This window comes from Taudactylus pleione, unplaced genomic scaffold (assembly GCF_031769625.1).
Source record: "Taudactylus pleione unplaced genomic scaffold, aTauple2 ptg000397bl, whole genome shotgun sequence".
Taxonomy (NCBI): Eukaryota; Metazoa; Chordata; class Amphibia; order Anura; family Myobatrachidae; genus Taudactylus; species Taudactylus pleione.
In genome coordinates this window covers 2,744,979-2,770,325 of record NW_028284799.1, presented here as the reverse complement: position 1 = coordinate 2,770,325, position 25,347 = coordinate 2,744,979, and the positions used below count along the sequence as shown (strand labels likewise).

The following is a 25,347-nucleotide window of genomic DNA, read 5'->3' as shown; positions in this document are numbered from 1 at the left end:
TTACCCCGATTGAGTAGTTAGGATAAAGCTATAAAGGAAAAGTCCCATTTCACTTAGATGCGGGAATTATGTTCAGGGAAGTTCCATCTGTATCTCATTTCCCCCACTGATCGGATGAGATACATGGCCTATGTTACCAGCCGACATGCTGCTAGATCCCCGGGCACATATAATGATATGGTAATAAAACGCAGCGGATGGGATCTATCTATCTATCTATCTATCTATCTATCTATCTATCTACAGTATCTATCTTTCTAGATAAATGGGGGGTTTTCATTAACATGAAGGAACATTAACATTAACATGAAGGAACATTACTTGCAGGAACATGCAAGTTATGATGGGAGTTGTAGTTCTAATGGAGTTGGCAGTCGCATATTGCTGTGCTTACACTGGAATTTAGAGTAGACGGATAACGCAGAAAGCCGGTAATCAAAAAGGAAGGAAATGGAAAGTGATTTAAAATAAACCTGAAGGTGACCTCTCGGCGAAACCTTACACCTGTATCTGTTTTACCTGATTGTTTTTTCTAGTTAAATCAGATTGGCAGCCTCCCCATCTGGAACTGCTTTCATCTCGTGTTTTTTCCGGGCTGCTGGGAAACAAAGAGTTAAATTCATCAACTTCATATTTTACTGATTATAAGGAACTCTGCAAAGGAAAAAAGCAAGAATATAATCCGGGCTATTTGTTACTTTTTCTGGGAAGTAACGTGGGATCCATCAGTCCCCTCTGGTTATTGCTCTGCGGTGACCATAGACCCTGCAGGATAGTTACAGGGGACTGACCATATTAACCAGGCACTGGCGGTGGGTTACAGGTAAGCAGCAATAATATTCCCTAATCAGTGTTGCCCTCGGTCAGGACATATCAGTGTATTTGTGCTGTGTAATACTATCAGGAGGGACAAGAAATAATCATGGCACGAAACTGAACCACAAAAGTGGCAGAGGAGTATATACTATATAAAACCCTCTGTGTTTGCTCAGTGTGATCCCTAGGCGCCCTGCAACCCATCTTCACCACCTTAAACAAACAGGAATGATAGTTACACCTGATCTCAACCCCCCTGTGTGACAATGCTCCCTCTGCAAGACGTAACAGGACTGCTTTTATATCCAAATTTTAATCCCCGCTAAGAGACAGTGACAACGTTATATTTTTAATTAAATATTAGCTTTACTTAATCCTTTTTATTTAAAGGATGATGTTGCAGTAAATACAAAGCTTGCTTTAATGCACTTAGAATCTCCCACAGGATTGTAAATACAAGTCTACCAAACCCTAAAAAAGCTGATCACAAGTAGTACATGTTTGTGTGTGGCCCTCTGTGTTTGATAAATATTGCCTTTCTTTCCACATAGATGCAACGAAGCACATTAATACAGAGGGAAATGTCCATCTTACAGTGCAGACAAGCAGCAGTCTCTTATGTCAGGCCATGGGACATGTACAGTAACAATTTACATTAAACTCTTAATAACTCGTAGTTATCTATTTTATATTAATAGGATATTTTGCAAGCCAATACTAATGTGTAGATTGAAGCATTTGTAACTTACTTCTGTGTAACAATCATTTGTTGGTCCAGCTACGACCAAAATAAATCTACTTTTAAACTATTTATCTCCGGTCTGGGTCTGTTGCAGAAAACACATGACTCTCTATCTGCATTACGTGGAATTTAGATGGTATGAATAATGGCTTTCATTAGAACAGTCTGTAAATGGGTCCTTACTCATGTGCATATTGTAGTTAATATTTTTTCTATTGGATTTTGTGCGGGCATTAAAAAATATTTGCTTTCAGAAAGTTGATGGTCCAGTCTGAATTATTGTTCTGCATTACGGTTTATAATAAATAGCTTATCGGGATGGAAGGAGTTATGTCTTTACTGGATGCCCGGGGGAGGTGAATTGATGGCCCACAACTCCATCAACAGGCTGGACATGCACAAATAGCAGAACACACAGAAAAGGGGTTAATTTAGTCCCAACTCAGTGAAGACTTTGTAATTGAAAATCAATCAACCTGCTGGACTGTTGAGAACAAGGTCAGAGCTCAATGATCAAAGAAGTGAAGGGAGAGTTGGGAAAGAGTGGGGGTAATGTGTATTCAGAGGAGTGTGGAAAATAACGATTTTATACTGCCTGCTAGATGTGGTGCCAGAAAAAATATTACCAGAAAATGCATTTCTATTTCAGGACAGCTCTGATCATTTAGAAGTTATCATCAGGGATCTCGGTCATTTTGTATCATATATTATGATGCCGACCTGAAGTTCATATATTAACCCTTCGTATATCTACAATTCTGAGAGTGATCCTGGAGTTAGAGTCACACTAGTGAGATGGGGAGCTTGGACTTATCTGACAGGTCAACTACTGATATTAGATTCGGTAACAAATAAATTTCTCATAGTGGACATTAAACTTTTTCCTGTCTGTCATTTCCAGTGTAACTTGATTTACCAGTTGGTACCCATCAGTCTATCTGTGATTCCATCTAGCTGTGCTGAGCGCTAGCTCTGGTGACGCCACCTCAGATAGCGCCCTGGGTTTATTGACAGGCTGCCATTGTTTCCTGTAAGGGCAGGGCTGGCCCTTGTCTGATGAGCTGCCAATTTCCTGTCATTTACATGGAGTATTCAATTGAATGGTTATTTCTCCTGACTGATTGGAAATTGCTATACTTCTCCTTATCGATGCCATATGGAAATAGAGCAGACGAATCTTGCTGGAAGGGACTGGTAGTGTTTTATTGACCTCTGCAGGTATTCATTCTCATGTCATATCATAACTACATGCTTTTTACCAGATACATAATATCTAATCTATTGAATTATATGTATCTGTGACAATGGTGGAAAATATGTTAAAAGTTGTGAAACCCTGGAAAACGTTCTGTCTCTATATAAGTGATGTTATTTTACAAGTAGACATGCTGGAAACATTTTCTTAAATATTGTAAACTGCCTAATAAGCTTGTGAGAAGTCGCTTGCAGATAAGGCAGACAGAAATCGCACAGTCCCAGTATAGATCATGGCTGTAACTTGCGTCTTCAGGGTAACGAGCTCATAATGATAGCGATGACATTCCTAATTTAGAGCTTGCTTTGTTATAAGGCCGATCATTGTAAAAAGACCGAAGTTTAATTATTATTTTAGATGTACATATTGCAAATGACATAAGCGGTATATTTTATTGTGATTTATTAAGATTCCCCGCAAAAAAGCTTACTACATGTTTAGTGATGTTTTCGTTTTCTCCCCCCCTCTGCGGTTGTTTTGATAGTTATAAGTACCTATTAAACAGAGATTGGTTTTAGTATTTGCAGAATTGCCCAAGCATAAACCTCACATTTTAGGAATATTACAGTAGACGTATTCCTGAAACCAAGCTTCAGTATCCTTTGTGAAAGAGTGTCCAGGATAACCACATGAACTGGGCACTGAATGTCTTTACGTGCTGGCTCATTGTCGCTTGTTAGCGCCCCCCTCTGACTAGATAAGCAGAAAGCTAATACCATAGTATACAAGTCTGAGAGGATCTCCCATTAACTGATCCTCCCCGCCTGCTGCCGATTGTAGCTGGCTTTACAGGGTACTGATAATACACCAAAGAAATTCATGCATAAAAATCTGTTCGGGTGATACAGCGATAACCTATTTACATTCACAGAATGCAAATTTAAAACTTACAAAATAACTGTTGCAAGACAATTATTTTTATTCCAAAGTAAATGGAACTATGCTAGTGTAATACAATTACTGAAAATATATGAACAGCAAGATGTACACATAATTAACCTGTGTTATGACACATATAATTCTAAACGCAATTCAAAAGAGTATTGTGTTAAATATAGTAAAAAATATATTATATTAAATATGTCTTACTATATTATATAATATATAATTATATATTATATAAGTGATAATATAATACATATCTATTTATTGTAACCTTTTACCAATTCTTATAGCTACCACAGATTTTTATTATGCTTTTATCTAAATGATATTCCTGAGTCAATAAAAACACCTTTAATTATAAACTGCTTTTAATCAGTTTAAAGAAAACACATACGTTGCTTTCCTTTTAATGTGCTTTGCCGCTTTACAACTCTAATTGCAGAATAGCACAATTTGGTTACTTTCTTAAGAAATTTCATGATAACTGACAAATGTCATGAAAGGTTCTAGTACATAGGTGATGGTGTGATAGGGAATCTGGGCGGCTGATCATACTGATCAGTATTAACTACATTTCAGCGATCTTTCATGGAGAAACTGAACGGTATGCCAGGACACAATTATAAAAAGCTGAAAACTGTTAAACTGTTTAGAATATATGTTATAAATTCATAAGGATATTAATAAGCAGATCAACATATACACAATATGTGGTAATGTGCTGTAGCATATATAGATATATTCAGATGGAAAGCACTCTTACCATAAAAACATAGTCTAACATTCTAAACACTCACGTATTGGCCACGGATATTACATTGGTGAGTAGTAACATGCAATCAGTGTGTGTGTGTGTGTGTGTGTGTGTGTGTAGTTTGAATGATCTATCTATCTATCTATCTATCTATCTATCTATCTATCTATCTATCTATCTATCTATCTATCTATCTACCACTTTACTGTGTGTGTATAGTGATCTATCACACACACACACACACACGATTGTATGTAATATGATAATAGGAATAGCATAGTAACACATATTCATATAGTGCATCCACTAAGTCATGTGCAGGGGCACAGAAGGGCATGATTCACAGGAGTTGGCACCTGTTGCCCACTTCCTCACAAAACTCTTTCTTCACTATGTCCTGAAAGAGCACAAAGATCTATTATGTGACTGTGCTGTTGTCTCTGCCCCACAACAAAACAACACGTACAGGTAACAAACGGAAGACACGCAAACTGAATGTCACCTGTTGCTTCTCCTTCCAAACTTTCCATATAGGAATTTCCTAGCCTTGTAGCCACCCGAGCTAAACTATTACCCATGTGTACTTTATTCCATGCTAGTTAGTCCACACACAAGTCTCCACAGGAGAGACAGAAACACCCTTCAGTCTTGTTACTGCTGTCTGCCTACCTTCTTATCAGTGCTAGATGCTATATCTACATACAGCACAAGCAGAGATAACAGCTGATAACTGACGGCAGGATTCCCTTTTCCTCACATATCTTAACCACTTAAGTGCAGGGTGGGCTAGCAAAGAGTTTACAAATAATTGAATTATAATTTTATATATATTTATATATATATATATATATATATATATGTCCATCTTCAATAATACTTAATATACTCAAAAAGAGATCTGTCAGCTGCGCTATATGGATTAAAAAATTATTATATCCTTTATGAATAAGGTGTATTGTGATATATCCTGTGATAAATTGGGACTAGAAGAACCGCTTGCCTGGCCACACTGATATCATTTCTGATGGCAAGCAGGTCATATGTTTTGGTTTTGCAAAGATGGATGCAGTCTGATTAAATCCAGCCTGGTTCTGCAGTATTTGCAAGAAGCTGGCTGTATTCACCCAGATCTTACTTTATTAAAATGCCAATAAGGATTGAGTCATCTAGGATCCCACATTACTTGTACAAACCCAGGCTTGGGAATTGATCTAAAAAGCAACATGATCCCCAAAAGTGCTCCTTACCAAAAAAACAGGAACTCTGAATGTACTTAACCTATTTTTCTTCCTTTCAATGTTTGTATTTGCTAATCGGGGCTTTATTGGTAAATTTGATACAAGGGGATTATGCAAATACGTTTATTTAAACAAGCAGGGAACATTTGTGACCCTGCCAGTGAGGGCTGAAAGTGTTTGGGTCTGTTATTTGTGAGATTTCCATTCATTTCCTATAGAGTCTATGTAGCCAGGTCCCAAGTTTAGAGAGGGAGGAGAATGCATGTGAGGGTTGGTTCCTTGTGAGAATTGTTATTTTTCATCAATCACTTGCAATTTGTCTAAGTGAACAGGACAGGACACCAGCAGCCCTGCTGACTGAGGTCACAGTGACAACACAGCAATGGAGAAGAGCAAATTGCGTTTGCTCACAAACTCACAGATCCCAATGACTGCCTATGCATGCTAGGGGAGAGAAGGAGGCTCCGGGTGACATGGGGAAATATGAAGGACTTTGACAGGTCTTAAACGGCCTGGCGCCAAGGCCTAAGTCTACAGTCTAAAAATAGTAAACTGATGATGAGAAGAGATGAGTAAAGATGAAAGAAAAAATGAGAGAAAGAGGACATCGGATGGACATCTCCTCTTATACTGCGCTGAAGTTAGGATGTTTTACTAAATGTTCTTTTTATTGGCAGTGCAGCGTCCTTGTCTACCCATAAGCTTAAATGCAGGACTTCAGGGCATAGTTTAGACTTCAAAGTGAGAGAAAGGAGAGGGGAAGGTATTTTTAAGGCTGCAACCTTAAGTCATATGTGAGTGACACTATCATGCTTTTAAATGATTACATATATACATGTATATAGTAAAATGTGTTATATTGATTCACCTCCCCCAACATCCTGAAAAATACTACTATACAGGTACATTTAGGGGGGTATTTATCAAATTTAGCTGAGAGATAAAATTCTGAGACCTAAATTGCCAACCAATCAGAGACTAACTTACATTTTGCAAACTGTGTTTGAAACATAACAGTTAGGAGCTGATTGGTTGGTACTTTATTTCTTACAATTTTATCTCTCTCCAATCTTTGATAAATATGTATGTTAATCTTGGTCGCTTTTACAAGCTCCCTTCGTCTTTGTTATGTAGCCACAGAAACGTACCATTACATATGCCTATAATGGGTATTACAGTCTCCCTATTGCAGCCATTACATAACGCATACGTCCATTGCACTACGCAGCATCTTCCTGAGTTTTACACAAACTGATGTGGACAATTCAATTACAATTATAAATAGAAGTAGTTATGATTCTGGTTCAGAGGTTCAAAACAGAAACCAATGACTCTAATATCATATCTGCAATTCCAGCATTTGCTTGGCCTAACAAGTCACCAATTTGTTCTAGTAGAACATGCAGAAGCATTAGGAATCATAGGTATTTGCTAAGTAAAAACTATTAATTAGCGATCACTTTATTTATAGATAATTGTCACAAGTTGTTAGCATTTTGTTACACATAATGATAATACATTATAATAAAATAAATTCAACCAAAATATGAATACTTTAATTTCACATAATAATAATGATACTAATAATAAATACTTCAGCTACAATAGATGCCGATATATGGTGTCAAGTAGAAAAGCACACTGGTCAGTATTACACATGCATACATTAATCAGTGTGCGTTATTTATATGCTATGTATTTTATTAAACTTTTTTATTATGCTTATATCCAGCTACACATATGTCCATCCGGAAAATATAACACCAGTTGTATTTAAATGGATAAATGTGGTGCAGGTATTGGTGCCATTGTGTCACATTCTATAATGTTTATTATTACAATATTTTATCCCAGGTGTGTATACCGCATAATCACTTATATACACTTGAACTACTTCAGTAGTAGAATTGTGTGTGTTGGTATATTGTGTGTATTTCGTGTTGAGAGCACAGTTTTGGATAATGACCTCCAGGATGTCCTACACTATTGTGTGTGTGTGTGAATGACTAGAGGAATCGTAGTGACCAGGCCAGGTACAATAATTCACTACTATATATTACACGTGTACAGGGCTTTGGTGTCTGGTGCCGGCCAGGGAAGGGTAAGGACAGGCCCGGGAGGAGACATAGGATGACACCTTGTCTGGAAGAGCTGATGCCTATCTCTCTCCTGACACTCTCCCCATATGTTGTCCCTAAATGTCTGAGAGTGCCAGACACAGACCCTGCCTTATCTGCCTCCGACGTGACAGGAGGGCAGATTTACATGATCAAATCATTCATTTACAGGAGAAAAGGAGAAGATGTAAGTAGTGCTCAATCACAGCGACAGTATGCTGTCATGTTAGCTAGATTATGCTATCCCTGGATGCTACAGGACAGATGGTCGCTAGCACCCAGCCCTCGGAGATTTCACTCCACTGACCGCACACACATCTAGCCGAATCTAATGTATTATCGCACACTCACACATTAACCCCTGACGTGTTGGAGAGTGCCTAGAACATGATCTTGCCACACATTAACCTGCAGTACCATCAATCTAATGATGCACAGCAAGCGACCAGCACAGGTTATAACTTATTATTAATATATTAATGTAATTTTATTTTAGCCATGGCAGCTGTCCCCAGGGTAATTTCAATGTATACACATACTCATGTTATTACAGCACTACAAGTACAGTACTGCATTACACTCTTCATCAGCTGCTTAGGACTGGTGCACTGTACATAAGGCACCTGGTATTGTACACTGTAATATGCCCAGGACAGATCACACAGGACAGGGCTGTGATCACTGCAGAGACCGGCTGACAGGCGGCCCCCTGACCTGGAGCAGGGAGTGCAGCGTTTGGAGGGTGCTGTTTGAAGATTTTTTGGGTAAATATGAAGTGACAAGAGACGGTTCTTATTGTAAGACGTCAGCAGACTGGCGCCAAGCGGCTCTTTAACAAACTGAGCCCCAGTTAATCAGAACAGATCTATAAATGGACCTCTTAAAGGGACAAGACACCATTACGTGTGGAACATGGCAATTTACAATAGAGAGAACAAACAGAAATAGAAATAAAAATAATTACAATGAAACAAGTGTGTGTGTGTGTGCGTGTGTGTGGAGCGAAATACATTTGTCACTCCCATCACACAATTATACATTATGAACATAATTCACTTATATTTATTAATGAAAATCTCATGTGGTCCCTGTGCAGATAGACGTACACACAAGGCTTCCTTTGTTGAGCTAAATAGGAACTTGTAATTATTCCCCCTAAAGTGTGTCACTCAGCCTTCTGCTAAGACATCTTTGTGCTGTGAACTTGCACGAAACTCTTCCCAGGCTTCAGGAGCGAAGAAACCTCTTAGTTGCCGGGGAAGCTGGAAGCGGTGTCCTTTTCACCCTCATCTGGAAAATAGACACTCTCCAGACATATGCTATGAGTGATGGGGTCTTCTATTACATGCACATAATAAAAGGAATATTCTTCCATGGCACTGTACTGCGTATGTGTAAATTATAGAATCCAATAGACTTGTAGTAACAGCTTTGTCATATGCAAAATATATATCTATACATATGTGACATGGCTTTAATAGCCATCACTCACCCAAGTTTTGGCTTATTATTCTGGAAATCCATTCACTTGTGCCTGCTTCCCATCTGAAGAATGCTGCTCTCCTATCTCAACTGTGCAAATGACCTCGGGGCTTACATTTAAAGCGGCGATGCCCCAAAGCGTACAAAACAGTCCTCCCGCAATCCCCCCTATACACAGCAGAGAGGTGTACCCATACCAAACAAAATTAGGGGAAAAAAACTGTCATACAACAATAGCACTGCCAGCTAGTTTTTTGGCTTCAGATTTCTTCCGCTATGTGCCAGTCAGTTGAGTTTTCATACAAGCATACGTTGTACTTTGTGTACGGTGGGCCCCACCTCTATCCAGTGTCTATGCATCCCGCACCTAAAGCTGCAGGCTCAGCTCTGTCACTGCAGTCCCCAGGGTGTTACAGCTTGTACATGCACTCGGGGAGAGCTATCGTCCTGATATGTTTGTGTGGCTGTAGTACAGAAATTAGATGTCGTGTGCAAAAAAAGGAATATATGTAGTATACATAGGCGTATGCATAATATATTTGCATATATTATATATTTGTATATATTATATACACGCTTATGTATAATACATATAATTATTTTTTTGCACATTACATATAATACCAATTGAACAGACATATAAATGCATATATACTGAACACTCTGGACACCTTGGTGTGTGTCGATGTGATTTCGTGTGTGTGTGTGTGTGTGTGTATATATATGTGTATATATATATATATTTATTTCTAAACGACTTTGTTGGATGCCTGGAAAGTGGATGGGTTTGGACGTGGCTTTTCTTAGGTTTCTGCATTCTGTCTGTGTTTGTGTCACTTGCACCCAAGGGTCTCCATGCAGCTATGCCCCGCTGGAGGAGCCCAGCCGGCCAGGGAAGCTGTGTGAGCCCGATGTGCAGCACTGAGCTGTTCCAGGGGGTGGGGATTTCTACCCTTTTCCCTCTGTCATTGGTTAATATTTTATTCTGTTGACATGTTTTCTTACTGCTGATGCTTCCGACACCTTCTCTTTCTCCCTCTCCCCCCTCTCTCATCCAGATCTTGGCCTGAGCTGTCAAAACCACGCCTATGGAGATCCACAATTGGTCCAAAAAGCGTAAAATCAGCAATCAAGGGGGCTTGGCTCATTAGCAAGGGGATCAGTGCAGGAAGGACATGTGAGATAGTCACAGTTTTACAGAGATCACGACAAGATCTAACCATTCCCACTCAGATCCTACACCATGACCGGCCGGGCTCACACTTACTGTGCATAAGTTGTGTTTCTCCTTCCCCATCCAGCAGGAACAGAGGGGAGGCAGCATACAGCACAGCAGCACAGTATACAGCACATCACAGCCTAGAGCAGCACAGCACAGTTCCTGGGGAGAGGCTGACAAAGTGAAAGAAGTGAGCGGAGAGTGAGTGGGGAGTGGGGACTCCGGCACCAGGACTGTTACATCTTACACTGAGACCTCAGCACTGGGAGGCTCCTGACTGACTGCCGCTGCTGCTACCTCGGAAGCTCCTCTTTCTCTCCTGGATATTTGGATGCACCGATGAGAGATCCAGCCTTCCCGGGGACTGCCATGGCTTACCACCCTTTCCACGCTCCCAGACCAGCCGATTTCCCCATGTCTGCTTTCCTAGCAGCCACCCAGCCCTCTTTCTTCCCGGCTCTGGCGCTGCCCCCCTCCGCTCTAGGAAAGCCCCTTACGGACCCCAGCCTGGTCGGAGCCGCTGAAGCCGGCCTGCACGTCTCGGCCCTCGGACATCACCACCAAGCGGCCCATCTGCGCTCACTGAAGAGCCTGGAGCCAGAGGAGGAGGTGGAGGACGACCCCAAAGTCACCCTGGAAGCCAAAGAACTGTGGGACCAGTTCCACAAACTGGGGACTGAGATGGTGATCACCAAGTCTGGAAGGTCAGCCTATATCACCCCTTATGTGTTCCACAAGTAATAACTATGTTACACCATGACACCGTTATATTGTATATCACATTCACTGCTCATTTTAAAAACACAAATTCTTTGTTTCATTTTGTCACATGGTTAGAGTATTACGTATGGGAATATAATGATCTCCTTCTCAATTGTAACAATACAAATGGGGAGAAACTCAGCAGGAACACCATTTTAGTTGAATGTGTTTTGCAACATGTAATATTACTTGATCATAATGGAATTGAGTAGTTTGGATCAGCCAGGCGACTCGTATGCAATTAAATAATGTATCAAATAGGTATGTGTAATATTTAGCGACACATGAACACACACATAAAGTTATAACATACAGCACAAATACATACTGCAATCCTGGGCAGACAGATATGTCTGTACCCTGCAGCTTACTCAGTCCTGTAATTGCTGGCTCAGAATAGTAACGTGCACCCATTTTCTAAATTCACTGCAATTAGGTAATAATAATAAAAATCACAATATTTCCTTACGTGTAACATTGCTGTAGATTATGTAGATTAGAGAAACAGGTACTGATGTACATTTGCATATGTATATACTTACTATACTGTAAGTGATGTATACCAAATACTGACATATTCTCTGCAAATTCTCCTTACACATCACTGATGAGTTTTACATTTCTGTTGGTTCAATTTTATTTCAGAAGAAACACTCTTATACAAATTACACAGTCGTATTAAATGTTTAACAGATTGTAACAATGTATCTATGCCATAACCCGAAGTGTGCGGTCTGTCAGATACTTAGACAGTGGATAGGCCAAAACTGTGTGTATACATAATACGGCATAGTCTAAACGGGGAGTTCTCCTACTATAATAATATTATCACATTAGAGAATAAAAAATTCTGAATTCTCTTGATCTAGAGCTTGAAGTTTTGTGAATAATAATAATAATAATAATAATAATAATAATAATAATAATAATAGTTATTTCATACTTTTGTGTTTCAGGAGAATGTTTCCCCCCTTTAAAGTGAGAGTGAGTGGCTTGGACAAGAAGGCCAAGTACATACTGTTAATGGATATAGTGGCAGCCGATGACTGTCGGTATAAATTCCATAACTCCCGCTGGATGGTGGCTGGCAAGGCTGACCCCGAGATGCCCAAGCGCATGTACATCCACCCGGATAGCCCGGCCACCGGGGAGCAGTGGATGGCCAAACCTGTTGCTTTCCACAAACTCAAACTCACCAACAATATCTCAGACAAACATGGCTTTGTAAGTATCTCCCTTAACACACTGCTGTCAGGTTTACACTTGGCACCATACATAACTAATACAAGTATATGTGATATGTAATGAGTTTACCAGAACCATAGCAGTATAAATAAGCAGACTGTACAGCTGTAAAGTGTTTTTTTTTTTCTGGAACCCCCATATGTACTGTAGTTGTGCTCCTTCCAGTAAGCTGACTGACACCTGAATGATCTCCATAGATGTGCAGGATAATTCCAGATATTATATCACTTATTCCCAAACAGTCAGCATTTATTGCCCTGTTTATTTTATGTTAGCTAAGTAATTCAGAGCAAAACATAGCTACCTAGCTGCGTAATATTAACACTTATTCCACATTTAAATAATTTTTTTGCTTTTCAATAAACAAAATATTTGGCATTAAACTGAATACATATGTTACAAAAAAATTACAAATATTTAAAATATTGTTATGGTCATCACTTATTAATATATGTAACAAATGTAGTTCTGTACCTGGCTAGACTATTTTCTAACTCATGCAAATGGTACTGTGACATATTATCAATGCAAAATATATTATTCTCCGCAGACAGAGTACATTAGTGCTATTCGTGCATTAATGCATAATGTTGACAAATAATATATAACAAATACAGGTCTGGGCAAGAGGCTGATTAAATGTATTATTTATTATGTCCCAAGTAGCCAGGCCTGATTTGTATTTTATCATTATATAGCAAACGTGTACTTTGTCTTTGCCATTGGCAGAAACAAATTAGGAAGAATGCATAAAAAAATATGAATCTATTTTTAAAATAGTAGTATCATCCTAGAGATCATTAAATTTTGCCTTTTGCGTATGTATATTTTGTAAATAATGTAGGTATTTTGTTTTGTGTGCGTGTGTGTATATATATATTTATATGCAATTTATTTGCAGTGTCATTTTCAGTGATGATGCTCAATTGCTTAGGTGCCAAAATTGGTAAAATGAAAGCATGCTAGGTAATTTTCTCATAAAAAAAAGTCACCAGACTGATTGCCTTTAAATCTGTAAAATGTGCAGGACTAAACAAAGCTGCAGAAATGAGGTCAGAGACAGGACTGTTTGAATGGGGTTCAGTATAATTGGTAAGTCCTGTACTCCAGTCTTTGCAGTCTACATAGATCACTTATGAGAAGACGGACTATCAGTTGTGAAATTGGGGTAATTTGTGTCAGGCCTTAAGTACATTGGTCAATATCTGCTAAGTGTAATGTAAAGATGGGGTTAGGGCAGACTGCGAGTAATGACTACAGGTGCATTGCACTCTGAAGCCCCTCGGGCTTGTTTATCGGGCTTATATTAGTTATAGTACTAAAATATACAGTCATTTTCATGCAGTATAGTTTAGTCCTAAAACACAAATCATGTAAACTATAATAAACTAAATATTCCATTTGCTTAAGGAAAACAAACAAACAAAAAACCTTGATTCCCTTCTGATATGAAATCCATATTCCAGGTTTGCAGAAGAGACTTGCCCTGGTACCTGTAACAACAGGACTGTATAGTTATTGTTATAGACAGATCAGAGGTTTCCTCCGTCTCCCAGTTAGGGATCTGTGTGCTGCTCATACTAAACAACCACTATCTCTGCCTGTTTAAGGAGATATAAAAAAAACTGCCCATTACTTTTTTGTTGATATGGTAATGACCAGGATTTGCAGACACTCAGGCAATCAGTCCGCCAGGCAGCCGGGTACATAGGACTTATCAGTCGGGTGCAAACTCCTCTCAATGGGGGGTGGCAGCATAGCCCCTTCCTGCACCACTCGATGTATTTTGCAGAGGTCAGGTTTAACCCATCAGTGCTCGCATTGTTTGGGCTATGGAAGAGGTAATAAAGACGCCTTTCTCCTGTAATATCGGGGGTATAATACCTGACAGTGCCATCACATACTACAACCGATAAAAGGTGCCCAGTGTGACCCATACCACTGCCAATCGCAGTATCTGTGTCACCCAGAGCAGCCTGTTCAGGGGCAGATGGAGCAATATGTTTCTGCCACCTGTGCCCCAGCTCTGCCCCCACTTCATCTCCTAAGCATCCTGCTGCTCTTGCCATAGGAAATAATTCTGGACGTATATGATAATGTATATTCGTACTATAAAACTTGGTTAGATCTCACTCTTCAGCACACCCTGACTTGGAAATCACTGAGGCTGAGCCATCGCTTTCTGGCCTATATTATACTCTCTGTTCTATCTGCTGTGTCCGATGTACACGTGATAGTCCCCTCTAAAACTTTACACTGATATACCAGTATTTTTCTCAGACAAAGCCATTTTTTTCCTAGCGGATCCTTTTTTAAACATTAGCAGGCTATCAGTTTCAGATGCATCCATCACATGTAAATCCTGTATACATTTCCCTAATGACAATGTTTCTAGATTTTGCTTGAAATCCAAGCATCAGTGGTGGCATTATCACGGATTAGTAAACTTTAAAAGCTTTTCCAAACGACTTCTTCTTCGAGGTGAGTGGGGAGGAATTCTAAACAAGTCGAAACTTCTGCTTTATAATATATTTCAGCGTATCAGTGAGTTCTTTATCCTAACATAATCAGTTATTGGGGCCTGTATGTCAACGCTCAGCCTCTTGTACATAAATGGAAAATCATAGCATATATTAGTATATTTTTATAAACAGAAAAAGCACGGTAAAAGCCAGTCTGCTTGGTTAAAAACTATATTATTTTCTTTTGTTGTAAGCAAGACTATTACAATTGCAGTAGAATAAGTGGAACTGTGTGACGTTTTATCACTGCCAATCTGTGGACTGATAGTGCCACCCAGCACTGATAGTGCCACCCAGCACAATAGATCATTGCACTGGAGATTTGCACGCTTGGTTAGGAAGTGTATGTAATACGTTTGTTTTTCTGCATTATCGTTGATAGAACATTAATCAGATCGATTCGTTTTATGGCACTTTGAGCATATTTATTCCACCCGGTTATTTTAATTGTACATGCAAGAAGAAATTTGTTTTATACCACGAATTTTATTCCAATGCTTTTAATACGTTTAATTAAATAAGTTGTTTCTGATGTAATCATTTTTAAGAGAGTGTTGTTGCAATTAGAAATTACTAATTAGTAGAGTATATTATTTAAATGTTATGTACGTTAATTATTTTAAAATAGAATTCACCTTTAATTAATAAAAATGATCAAACTCTTCAAACATGGGTTAATTGTTAATACAATTGTTCGGCGAGAAAACAAATAAAATCTGCATTCTACATAAATAAAATCTACATAAAGAAAATCTGCAATCTACATAAATAAAATCTGCAATCTACATAAATAAAATCTGAAAGTCAATCACCGTTTTATTTTTTATTGAGGAATATCTTAATAGCTGTACCTAATTATTAGGATAACATTTACTCTGGAGATGTGATGTCCATGTATACAATAATGAAGAAGTCTCTCTCATGTGTATGTCTACTATGTTTTATTGCAGACTATCCTGAACTCTATGCATAAGTATCAACCCAGGTTTCATATTGTGAGAGCCAATGATATTCTGAAACTCCCTTATAGTACTTTCAGGACATATGTGTTCCCAGAGACTGACTTCATTGCAGTTACTGCTTATCAGAACGATAAGGTAAGAGCGATGTAGGGTTTGTACAGCAACACGTGGCTACAGTGCACCTGCTCAGCGTAATTGCGCTCTATATTCTTTAAAACTCGTTTTTTGTTTTATTTAAAAGTATGTCTGACTGGGCACTAAAATGTATAAAGAACCTTAATATGAATTTGCAGGCGGTGGTAGCATGATTTTATGAATTGTGAATTCATGCAGTACATATTTTTATGGTATGTTGGAATGGGATTATTGGCCTAATGAATACGTTGTGGTTACGTTTTATGTGGCTTTCGCGCTTTGTGTGCTGGTTTGCTGTAATATCACGCATCAAGATTTCTGTCCTCTCAGTTGTAGCATAAAGCCGGACCTGTGCATGTTTAATTAGCTTTAACTGTTTAGTTTGGCTTTTCTCTTTATGTTCCTGTGGATAACATTGCATTAAAAGACTGATCTGATCATAAGGCAGCCACACACATGTACACATGCACCATGTCCAAAAGCCAGGACACGCCTTCACCCCTTGCTGCTGATGCTAATTGACAGATCTGTCGGAGGGTCCTGGTGGGCTTGTTCCAATCGTAAACTTTATGGCACAGTCACGATCGATTAAAGAACACTTAGGCTGCAGCTCAGCCACAAGCTGGCCAAAGCTGATAGGCAGTGAGCATCTTGTAGGAGACTGGGCTTAATTATTAAGATCTTCTTGCTGTCTCAATCCCCTTAACATATATAATACCTGGAGACTTATTTAGTATTTACAAATGCAAGGGTTAAAATAATGTATCTGAAATTTAGATTGTCCACAAATAAACACACACACCTCTTTTATTCACTATCAATTAAACCTTGTATTTTTAATATTCATAATATTAATATTATTATTAATAATAATAATAATAATAAGATGCATAGGTATGAAAACAAATGTTTATGTAAATATGCTTGCTAATGATGCAAAGTACCATGCTGTTAGAAGCATAAAGATCCTTTTAAGCAGAAATAAGAGCAAATATTGTCTTTTCAATCGATGTAATCTCTGTCATTTTTGCAATGTCTCAGATGCTTGCATCAGGGCTGCAGATATTGTTAGTGGAAATATCTAATATTCAAAAAATTAAATCAATTTATTTGAGCACATATACCATAAACACGATCAGACATGCATTTTTAAAGATCGCATCTGAGGGGGACATATTTCAAAAGTATGAATTATTTATTGACCTAATGTCGCCTGTACTAGTCAGTCTTATGTGAGAGATAAGAATAGCTTTTAACCAACGCTGCAATGTTTAGTCGCCATCTTTCCTCCAGGGGGCTCTGAAAAATAACTTGCTATCATTAAAACTCTATTAATAATTCAAGCCAAACCTCAGCATCATTTTTAATAAAGCATGCGGTGTGTTAAACCAGGGAGGCTGTGTTCTGTAACTGTACGGAAGGGAACCTGCACTAGGTAGGGAACTGGTCACTGTGTGACTGTATGGAAGGGAACCTGCACTAGGTATGGCATTGGTCAGTGTGTAACTGTATGGAAAGGAACCTGCACTAGGTAGGACACTGGTCACTGTGTGACTGTATGGAAGGGAATCTGAACTAGGTAGGATACTGGTCACTGTGTGACTGTATGAAAGGGAACCTGCACTAGGTAGGGAACTGGTCACTTCGTGACTGTATGGAAGGGAACCTGCACTAGGTAGGACACTGGTCACTGTGTAACTGTATGGAAGGGAACCTGCACTAGGTAGGGAACTGGTCACTGTGTGACTGTATGGAAGGGAATCTGCACTAGGTAGGGCACTGGTCACTGTGTGACTGTATGGAAGGGAACCTGCACTAGGTAGGACACTGGTCACTTTGTAACTGTATGGAAGGGAACCTGCACTAGGTAGGGCACTGGTCACTATGTAACTGTATGGAAGGGAAGCTGCACTAGGTAGGGCACTGGTCACTGTGTGACTGTATGGAAGGGACCCTGCACTAGGTAGGACACTGGTCACTGTGTAACTGTATGGAAGGGAACCTGCACTAGGTAGAGAACAGGTCACTGTGTGACTGTATGGAGATGGACATGCACTAGGTAGGGCACTGGCCAGTGTGTAAATGTTTGGCAGAGAACCTGCACTGCTAGGTAGGCTACTGGTCACTGTGTAACTTTATGAACGTGGCCATAACTGGTCATTGTGTAACAGTATGGGGGGAGATGGACCTGCACTAAGTAGGGCAGAGGTCACAGTGTAACTGTATGGAGAGGGTCCTGCACTAGGTGGGCACTGGTCATTGTGTAACTGTGTGGTGGGGGACATGCTCTAGGTTAGGCCACTGGTTACTGTGTGATTGTATGGAGGAGACCTGTACTAGGTAGGGCACTGGTCACTCCGCAACTATAGGGCTGAGAACCTGCACTACTGTAGGTAGGACACAGATCACTGTATAAGGAAGGGATATCCCAGGAAACCTGCACTTGCACTAGGTAGGGCACAGATCACTCTGTATATGGAAGGGAACCAGCACTAGGTTGGAAACACATCACTCTGTATATCCCAGAGGACCTGCACTAGGTAGGGCACTGGCCACTCTGCAACTATTGGGCTGAGAACCTGCTCTAGGTAGGACACAGATCACTGTATAAGGAAGTGATATCCCAGGGAACCTGCACTTGCACGAGGTAGTGCACAGATCACTCTGTATATGGCAGGAAACCTGCACTGGGTAGGACACAGATCAGTGTGTATATGAAAGGGGACCGACACTAGGTAGGACACAGATCAGTGTGTATATGGAAGGGAACCTGCACTAGGTAGGGCACAGATCACTCTGTATATGGAAGGGAACCTGCACTAGGTAGGGCACAGATCACTCTGTATATGGCAGGGAACCGGCACTAGGTAGGGCACAGATCACTCTGTATATGGCAGGGAACCTGCACTAGGTAGGACACAGATCAGTGTGTATATGAAAGGGGACCGGCACTAGGTAGGACACAGATCAGTGTGTATATGGAAAGGAACCTGCACTAGGTAGGGCACAGATCACTCTGTATATGGCAGGGAACCTGCACTAGGTAGGGCACAGATCACTCTGTATACGGAAGGGGATTAATGCTGGAATACTTTCATTTACAGAAAAAATGTTTGGAATGCAAAACGTATATTAACCCTGTCAGTGACACCACTAAGCCAACTAAAACGTGTAACTTTGTATATATTAGAATATTAACAAGGGCAATATTAACCCTTTGTTTAAGATTAGAAAACGTTTGGCTGTCTAGCTGTTGTGGAACTACACAAACCTGGTATTTGGTAGGGCATGCTGGGTTTTGTAGTTCATTGTATCCTGGCTAGCAACATGTTACCGACCTCTGAGCCCTCCCTGTACTACCATTAGGCACGAGGCTTCGAATTTTTTTTTATATCGGCACTTCATCCTGTACAGATCACTTTATATCGAGATAGAAGTTGCTATAATATATATTTATCAATATTTTTTTCCATTTTTTAACAATTAAATTTCGATTTTTCTTTACAGATTACACAACTTAAAATTGATAACAATCCGTTTGCTAAAGGATTTAGAGATACGGGTAATGGAAGACGAGAAAAAAGGTAAATACAATGTAGCAATAATAACATGTAGATACAATAACTACTATGTAGCTGTGATAACATGTAGATACAGTAAATACAATGTGGCTGTAATAACAGGTAGATACAGTAAATACAATATAGAAAAGAGTGAGCTGAGCTGAAAATCTATGAGATGTAACGTGGCCAGTTATATAGTTATATGTGATTACTGATCATGCGGGGACTAATTGTTTGTTTCGTGCATTGTTTTTCTAATCAGGAAACAGCTGACTCTCCCGTCCCTACGGATGTATGAGGAGCAGTGCAAGCCAGACAGGGATGGGGCAGAATCGGACGCCTCCTCCTGCGATCCTGCCCCGGGCAGGGAGAGTATGCACTCCCCCCTGGGTACTGAGCCCAGTCCACTGAGACTCAGCCGCAGTAATAGAGGTAATTTTCCTCTGGCACATTAGTAACACCGCATGGCTAGCCTGCACCCTAACAAGTTACTGCATACCTCATTATTACACCACAGCAAATTAAATTATTAATATAGCTCTTATTGTCCTGGCACTTAGTCTTGCTGTTTTTTGTAGCTATCATTATTTATTACTTAAAATACGGATAGCAATACAGGGAGGCTGGCTTTACTCTGATGGACTGTGGAGATGGGTTATGCTTGGAACATTAACATTGCATTCGGTATGTTGCTGTATAGTAACACTCACATGAATAAATCATTCTCACTGATCACTAAGCTAGCATTCTTGCCACACACATCACCTTTATGGCCATATACATAGTGGCTCTCACAGACATCCTGTTGTGTAAACTTGAAAAGCTTTAGGTTAAATAGTTTGTAACAGATGATATGAGCACCTGCCTTCATTTATAATTATCTAAACATGTGTCTTACGATATAAATGACATTGAACCAAATATCTGATTTAAGGACCTTATTGTAAAATGTATGCAGTGATATAGAATTACATTTACATTACAGTAATATTGGTTGGATGCAACGATTTTATGTATACACCCAACATGGTGATTCTATAGCTAGTATATTATAATCCAATAATATATATTTATGTCTGCACCTTTTGTTGCTTGCACTGATTCAAGCACATAGACAACACCCACTGCATATATATATATATATATATATATATTTTTATTGGCATATTAAGGTATTTGCTATTATTACTGGCATATAAAGCTATATAGAGGCTGTTTGTATGTGGTATTTCTATAGTGAGAAAGGGGTTAAGTGGTATATTTTTTTAACTTAATCAAAACATTTAACCCGCCCTTACAGTTTAAAGAGTGGACCTTGAAATGGTACTGACCTCTGTCTCTATCTAGTCTAATGTAAGAGATCAATTCACTGTTGTAGTATTGGAGGAAGTCGTATTGATATTTATTTACACGCATCAGCTCTTCTTATTATTCTCTGTAGTGTTGCCTTATTTGTACACTGTGGTTAGAATATTGCCCTAATATCTGTGTAGTTTGACAAATCAGGAATCTACGTGGAACCACAAAAACAGTTGACACTTATTATACGCTTAGTAGTAAGCAGCCCTACATGGAGGGAGAGGCAGAACATACATATATAACAACACCTGAGATCCCGAGTCTCCGATCTGCTCTTTATAGATCCTATCTGCTCTGTATAGATCCAATCTGCTCTGTTGAAGACGAAATCGTGGATGAAGGAATTGTCATTGAATTCTGCATACATTATGGTACCAGCTTGTTTAGGAACTTATGTTCGATCAGTGAATTTACCCGGTTACTGCTTGTGAGGACCTCGCTGTAGTTACTAATCTTCAGGCACTTAAGTGTACATGGGGAAGAAAGTGTAGAGGGGAATGGAATTAATGCAAATATAATATGTCTCTATAAAACTAGCTGACATAATGTGCTTTTATTGCTGCTAGATGTTCTATGTAAGTGCAATATGTTATATGTAGATAGGTAATGTCATTATTGCTGTGTATATACAGATGAGAAGTATGGAGCAGACAGCGACCAGGAGTTGGAGAGACGGGATGTGAGGACTGCCAGGGGTCACAGCAGTCCCGGGGGGACACTCTCCACTCCCAGCAGCCCCAGGCTGGAGGAGAGGAGCAAGGAGAAGGCCACTCCAGACAAGAAGACGGAGTCAACCGAGGTCCGCAAGGACACTGACAGCATATTCAGTGTCAGGAGCTTGGAGAAGGACAAGTTAGACAGCAGGAGGAAGGAGGAGGCCAAAAATGACCAAGAATGTGGAGGTTTGAGTAAAGAGACCTTTTCCCCACTCATGGTACAGACTGACAGTCCGCCGCACTTGAGTGCAAGCCACCTGCAGAGCTTAGCGCTGTCTGGCCTCCACGGACAACAGTTTTTTAACCCCTTGAATGCTGGACAACCCTTGTTCATCCACCCAGGACAATTTACAATGGCACCTGGAGCTTTCTCGGCCATGGGCATGGGACATTTATTAGCCTCTATGACAGGAGCAAGCGCCCTGGAGAACGGTCTGTCTGTACAAGGAGCAGGAGGGGCAGCCACACCTTTCCCCTTTCACCTTACTCAGCACATGCTAGCCTCTCAGGTAAGTCCATGTCTCCTTTATATGTGTAATCATTCGTGTGGAATAAATTGGGGTATTGTGAACCCTACAAAACCAGCACATACATATATTTTTTTTTATAAGAGCTTTATTCTTGGGAAATTGCTACTGTCATAAATGATGCGAATACTGTGTGTCACTCCGCACCCATCTGCACTAGATATAGGGCTCTGTTAGTCTTTGGTAACCTTCTGGTCTCCTGCTTGTGTGGATGTGATTGGGAGTTTTCAGCTACCTTTCAGCATTGTTGCTGCTTATTAGAAATGGACCTGGCTGTCCCATTGTTATAAGATCCAATTTCTTTTCATCCGATGTGAGCTGCTCTGAAGCCCCCAGCCCCAGTGAGACAGAGCTGTGACACCAGACCCTGGGTGGTACTATCGCTGCCTGTTACTCCTCGCAGCTGACATACTTACTCATGCTGCTGTATAGAGAATGCTGCTGTATAGAGAATGCTGCTGTACAGAGAATGCTGCTGCATAGAGCATGCTGCTGCATAGAGACTTCTGCTGCATAGAGACTGCTGCTGCATAGAGCATGCTGCTGCATAGAGCATGCTGCTGTACAGAGAATGCTGCTGTATAGAGAATGCTGCTGTACACAGAATGCTGCTGTACAGAGCATGCTGCTGTATAGAGCATGCTGCTGTATACTGTCCATTCCTGAACTGTCCTCATTTTGTTTTAAATACAATTTAATAATTGCATAAACGTTTGTGGTGTCAGTGATTGGGGTTTGAGATTATGGGAGGTTCCATTTGTTTGTTTTTTTTACGTTTTGCACCTTAGAAAAATATACTTCATAATAAATTGCAAATTGTATCCGTTCTTATACAATAGACCTGTCTATGTGATTGTTTATATAAAGTAATATGTAAACGGATACTGTTCTCCTTGCTGTTGTCTGCATTGTACTTTACTGAGAACTGTTTTACATATATATTATCCGGACTTGTAAGCGAAAGGACTACAATTTATTGGTGTAATCGATATGTAAGGACTCAATACAGACAGAAATGTATATGATAAGTCTGTGATATTTGGAAGCATGTACGTGTACATTGGAAATTCATAGCCATTAACCCTTTGTGACACATAGATACTTTGTTGCCCTGTGTAGTAGATGTAGTGCTCGTGTACTAAGTGCTGTCTTCTCTCTTACAGGGAATCCCAATGCCCACATTTGGAGGGCTGTTCCCGTACCCTTACACCTACATGGCAGCTGCTGCAGCGGCGGCATCTGCTATGCCAGCCACGAGTGTTGCCAACACCATGCAAAGGAACCCTTTCCTCAGCAGCTCTCGGCCTCGCCTACGCTTTAACCCCTACCAGATGCCTGTGGGCATCCCCCCCAGCACTAACCTCCTGACCACCGGATTGCCAGCCAGCCTAAATCCAGGATCTGAGAGCTCCAAACCTGGCAGCAGCCGAGAATCCAGCCCCATCCCAGACACTCCTGTCCACAAGAGGTCCCACTCCAGCTCCCTCTCCCCAAAGACCTCCATGAAGGATTCCATAAACGAGCTACAGAACATCCAGAGACTGGTCAGTGGCCTGGAGAGCCAGAGAGAGGTTTCCTCCTCAGGCCGGCAGACACCAAAGTGACTGGCAGCTTATGCCAATCACCTGAGCCACAAGGGCTGAAAAGCACTGGGATTTTGTACAGCACATTATAACTATTTATTAAAAAGGGTCAGCGATCAAAAAAACGAGTACTTATATAACACACTGAGAAACCCCACCAGTAATGAAGGTTGAGAAGAATATTTCAAATACGATCTGTATAAATATATATATATATATATATATATATATTCATGCAATACAGAGGATACAACTTCAAACGTGCACCTATGGGGACATCAAGAGCTCATGTAATAATAGCGCCATTGTGGAGAAACTCCTCTTTAATATACAATTCTTGGAATGGCCCAAGAATGCAGAGACTCAATGAAATTGATGACGGACAAGGGGGAACAAGAAATTCCTTAGATTTCTCCATGAAAGAGAGTGGGGGGCTGGGAGGTATTTGTTTGGAATTGACTATTGGAAGCACTGGTCAAATATTAAGTATGTCTACTTTGATTATCAAGACAGAGTAACTAAAAAAACAAATAAAACACAAATACAATAAAAAGAAGCAATGACACAACAAATACTAGCGTAAATTAAGATGCCACCCTCAGTTGAAGTAGACTGCATTCTTCACCAAATCACCGGTCTGGTACAATACTGGGTGTGTATCTAACCTGTGTGCCAGAGATATTTATGAAAAATAGTAATTTGTGTAAATAATCTATACGAATCCCAAAATATGCAAATTGGTATTAATTTATTCAGAGTTGTACATGGTGTGTACATAATATTTAGAGAATAATTCATTGCATTTAATTTTTTTCAATTTACATTATATATATTGTAAATGAAACTTATCTAGCTCTTTGTGATTGAAGGAAATATAATATGGTTTTTTTTACTGTGTTTTATTATTTTCCCGCCTGCTGTTAAGGACAATCATGTGCCATCCTTGCATTCAGTAAAAGCTTGGTTTAGAAAGATTTTTATGGTAAAAACTAAATTAATGACATAATATACAGAGCGGGGTATAAAATGCAGGAATAAACCTCAGGTTTTTGTTCTCACTCCAGTTCAATAAAAAAATAATTATCACAAACTGTGCTATATTTGTTTTAAAAAATACATGATTTGAAACGTGCTGGTTACTCGGGTATCTATCTGTTCATTTTTTTTTGTTTTGTTTTCAAAAAATCCTCACCTCTTTCAATAAAAAACGTTTAAATAAAAACTGGTTTCAATCCTTACAGATCTCTGAGGTGTTGCTCCCCAGTCATATGCAAACTGTGCATACAGTTTTTCGTTGTTGTAGGAAAGTAACTCGTTTTACAACTATTTTCACTTCAATCTGAAATTTAATGTTTACTAAAATCTATCGTTAGCTATTTATTTATCTATTGATTTATCTATTGGTTTCATGTTCACAAACCAGGTATTTTATATACAAACAATATAATATATAACTACGTAACAA

The 25,347-nt window shown here is 39.6% G+C and overlaps 1 protein-coding gene and 1 long non-coding RNA gene across 5 annotated transcripts in view; one reads left to right on the top strand and one right to left on the bottom strand.

The window, feature by feature from the left end:
- LOC148506719 (uncharacterized) overlaps positions 1-9,536 on the bottom strand; it is a 22,283-nt gene extending 12,747 nt beyond the window's left edge. For 2 of the 3 annotated variants that reach the window (XR_015869747.1, XR_015869746.1), the window contains exons 1-2: positions 9,300-9,536; positions 520-595 (exon numbers count right to left, since the gene is read on the bottom strand). This is a non-coding gene — a long non-coding RNA (uncharacterized LOC148506719). Of the gene's footprint in view, positions 1-519; positions 599-9,299 lie in introns of all 3 variants that reach the window. The other variant, XR_015869748.1, reaches the window with a different exon arrangement.
- Positions 581-25,347, top strand: TBX2 (T-box transcription factor 2). Of its 2 annotated transcripts, none has more exons than XM_088446349.1 (8): positions 581-823; positions 10,348-11,212; positions 12,227-12,494; positions 15,988-16,134; positions 19,642-19,718; positions 19,960-20,129; positions 21,689-22,281; positions 23,463-25,347. In XM_088446349.1, exons 2-8 carry the CDS (start codon positions 10,848-10,850, stop codon positions 23,901-23,903), a joined length of 2,061 nt encoding a protein of 686 aa, XP_088302475.1. In that variant the 5' UTR covers positions 581-823; positions 10,348-10,847; the 3' UTR covers positions 23,904-25,347. The 2 variants fall into 2 exon arrangements, with proteins under 2 accessions (XP_088302475.1, XP_088302476.1); XM_088446350.1 differs by lacking the exon at positions 581-823 and adding an exon at positions 2,666-2,776.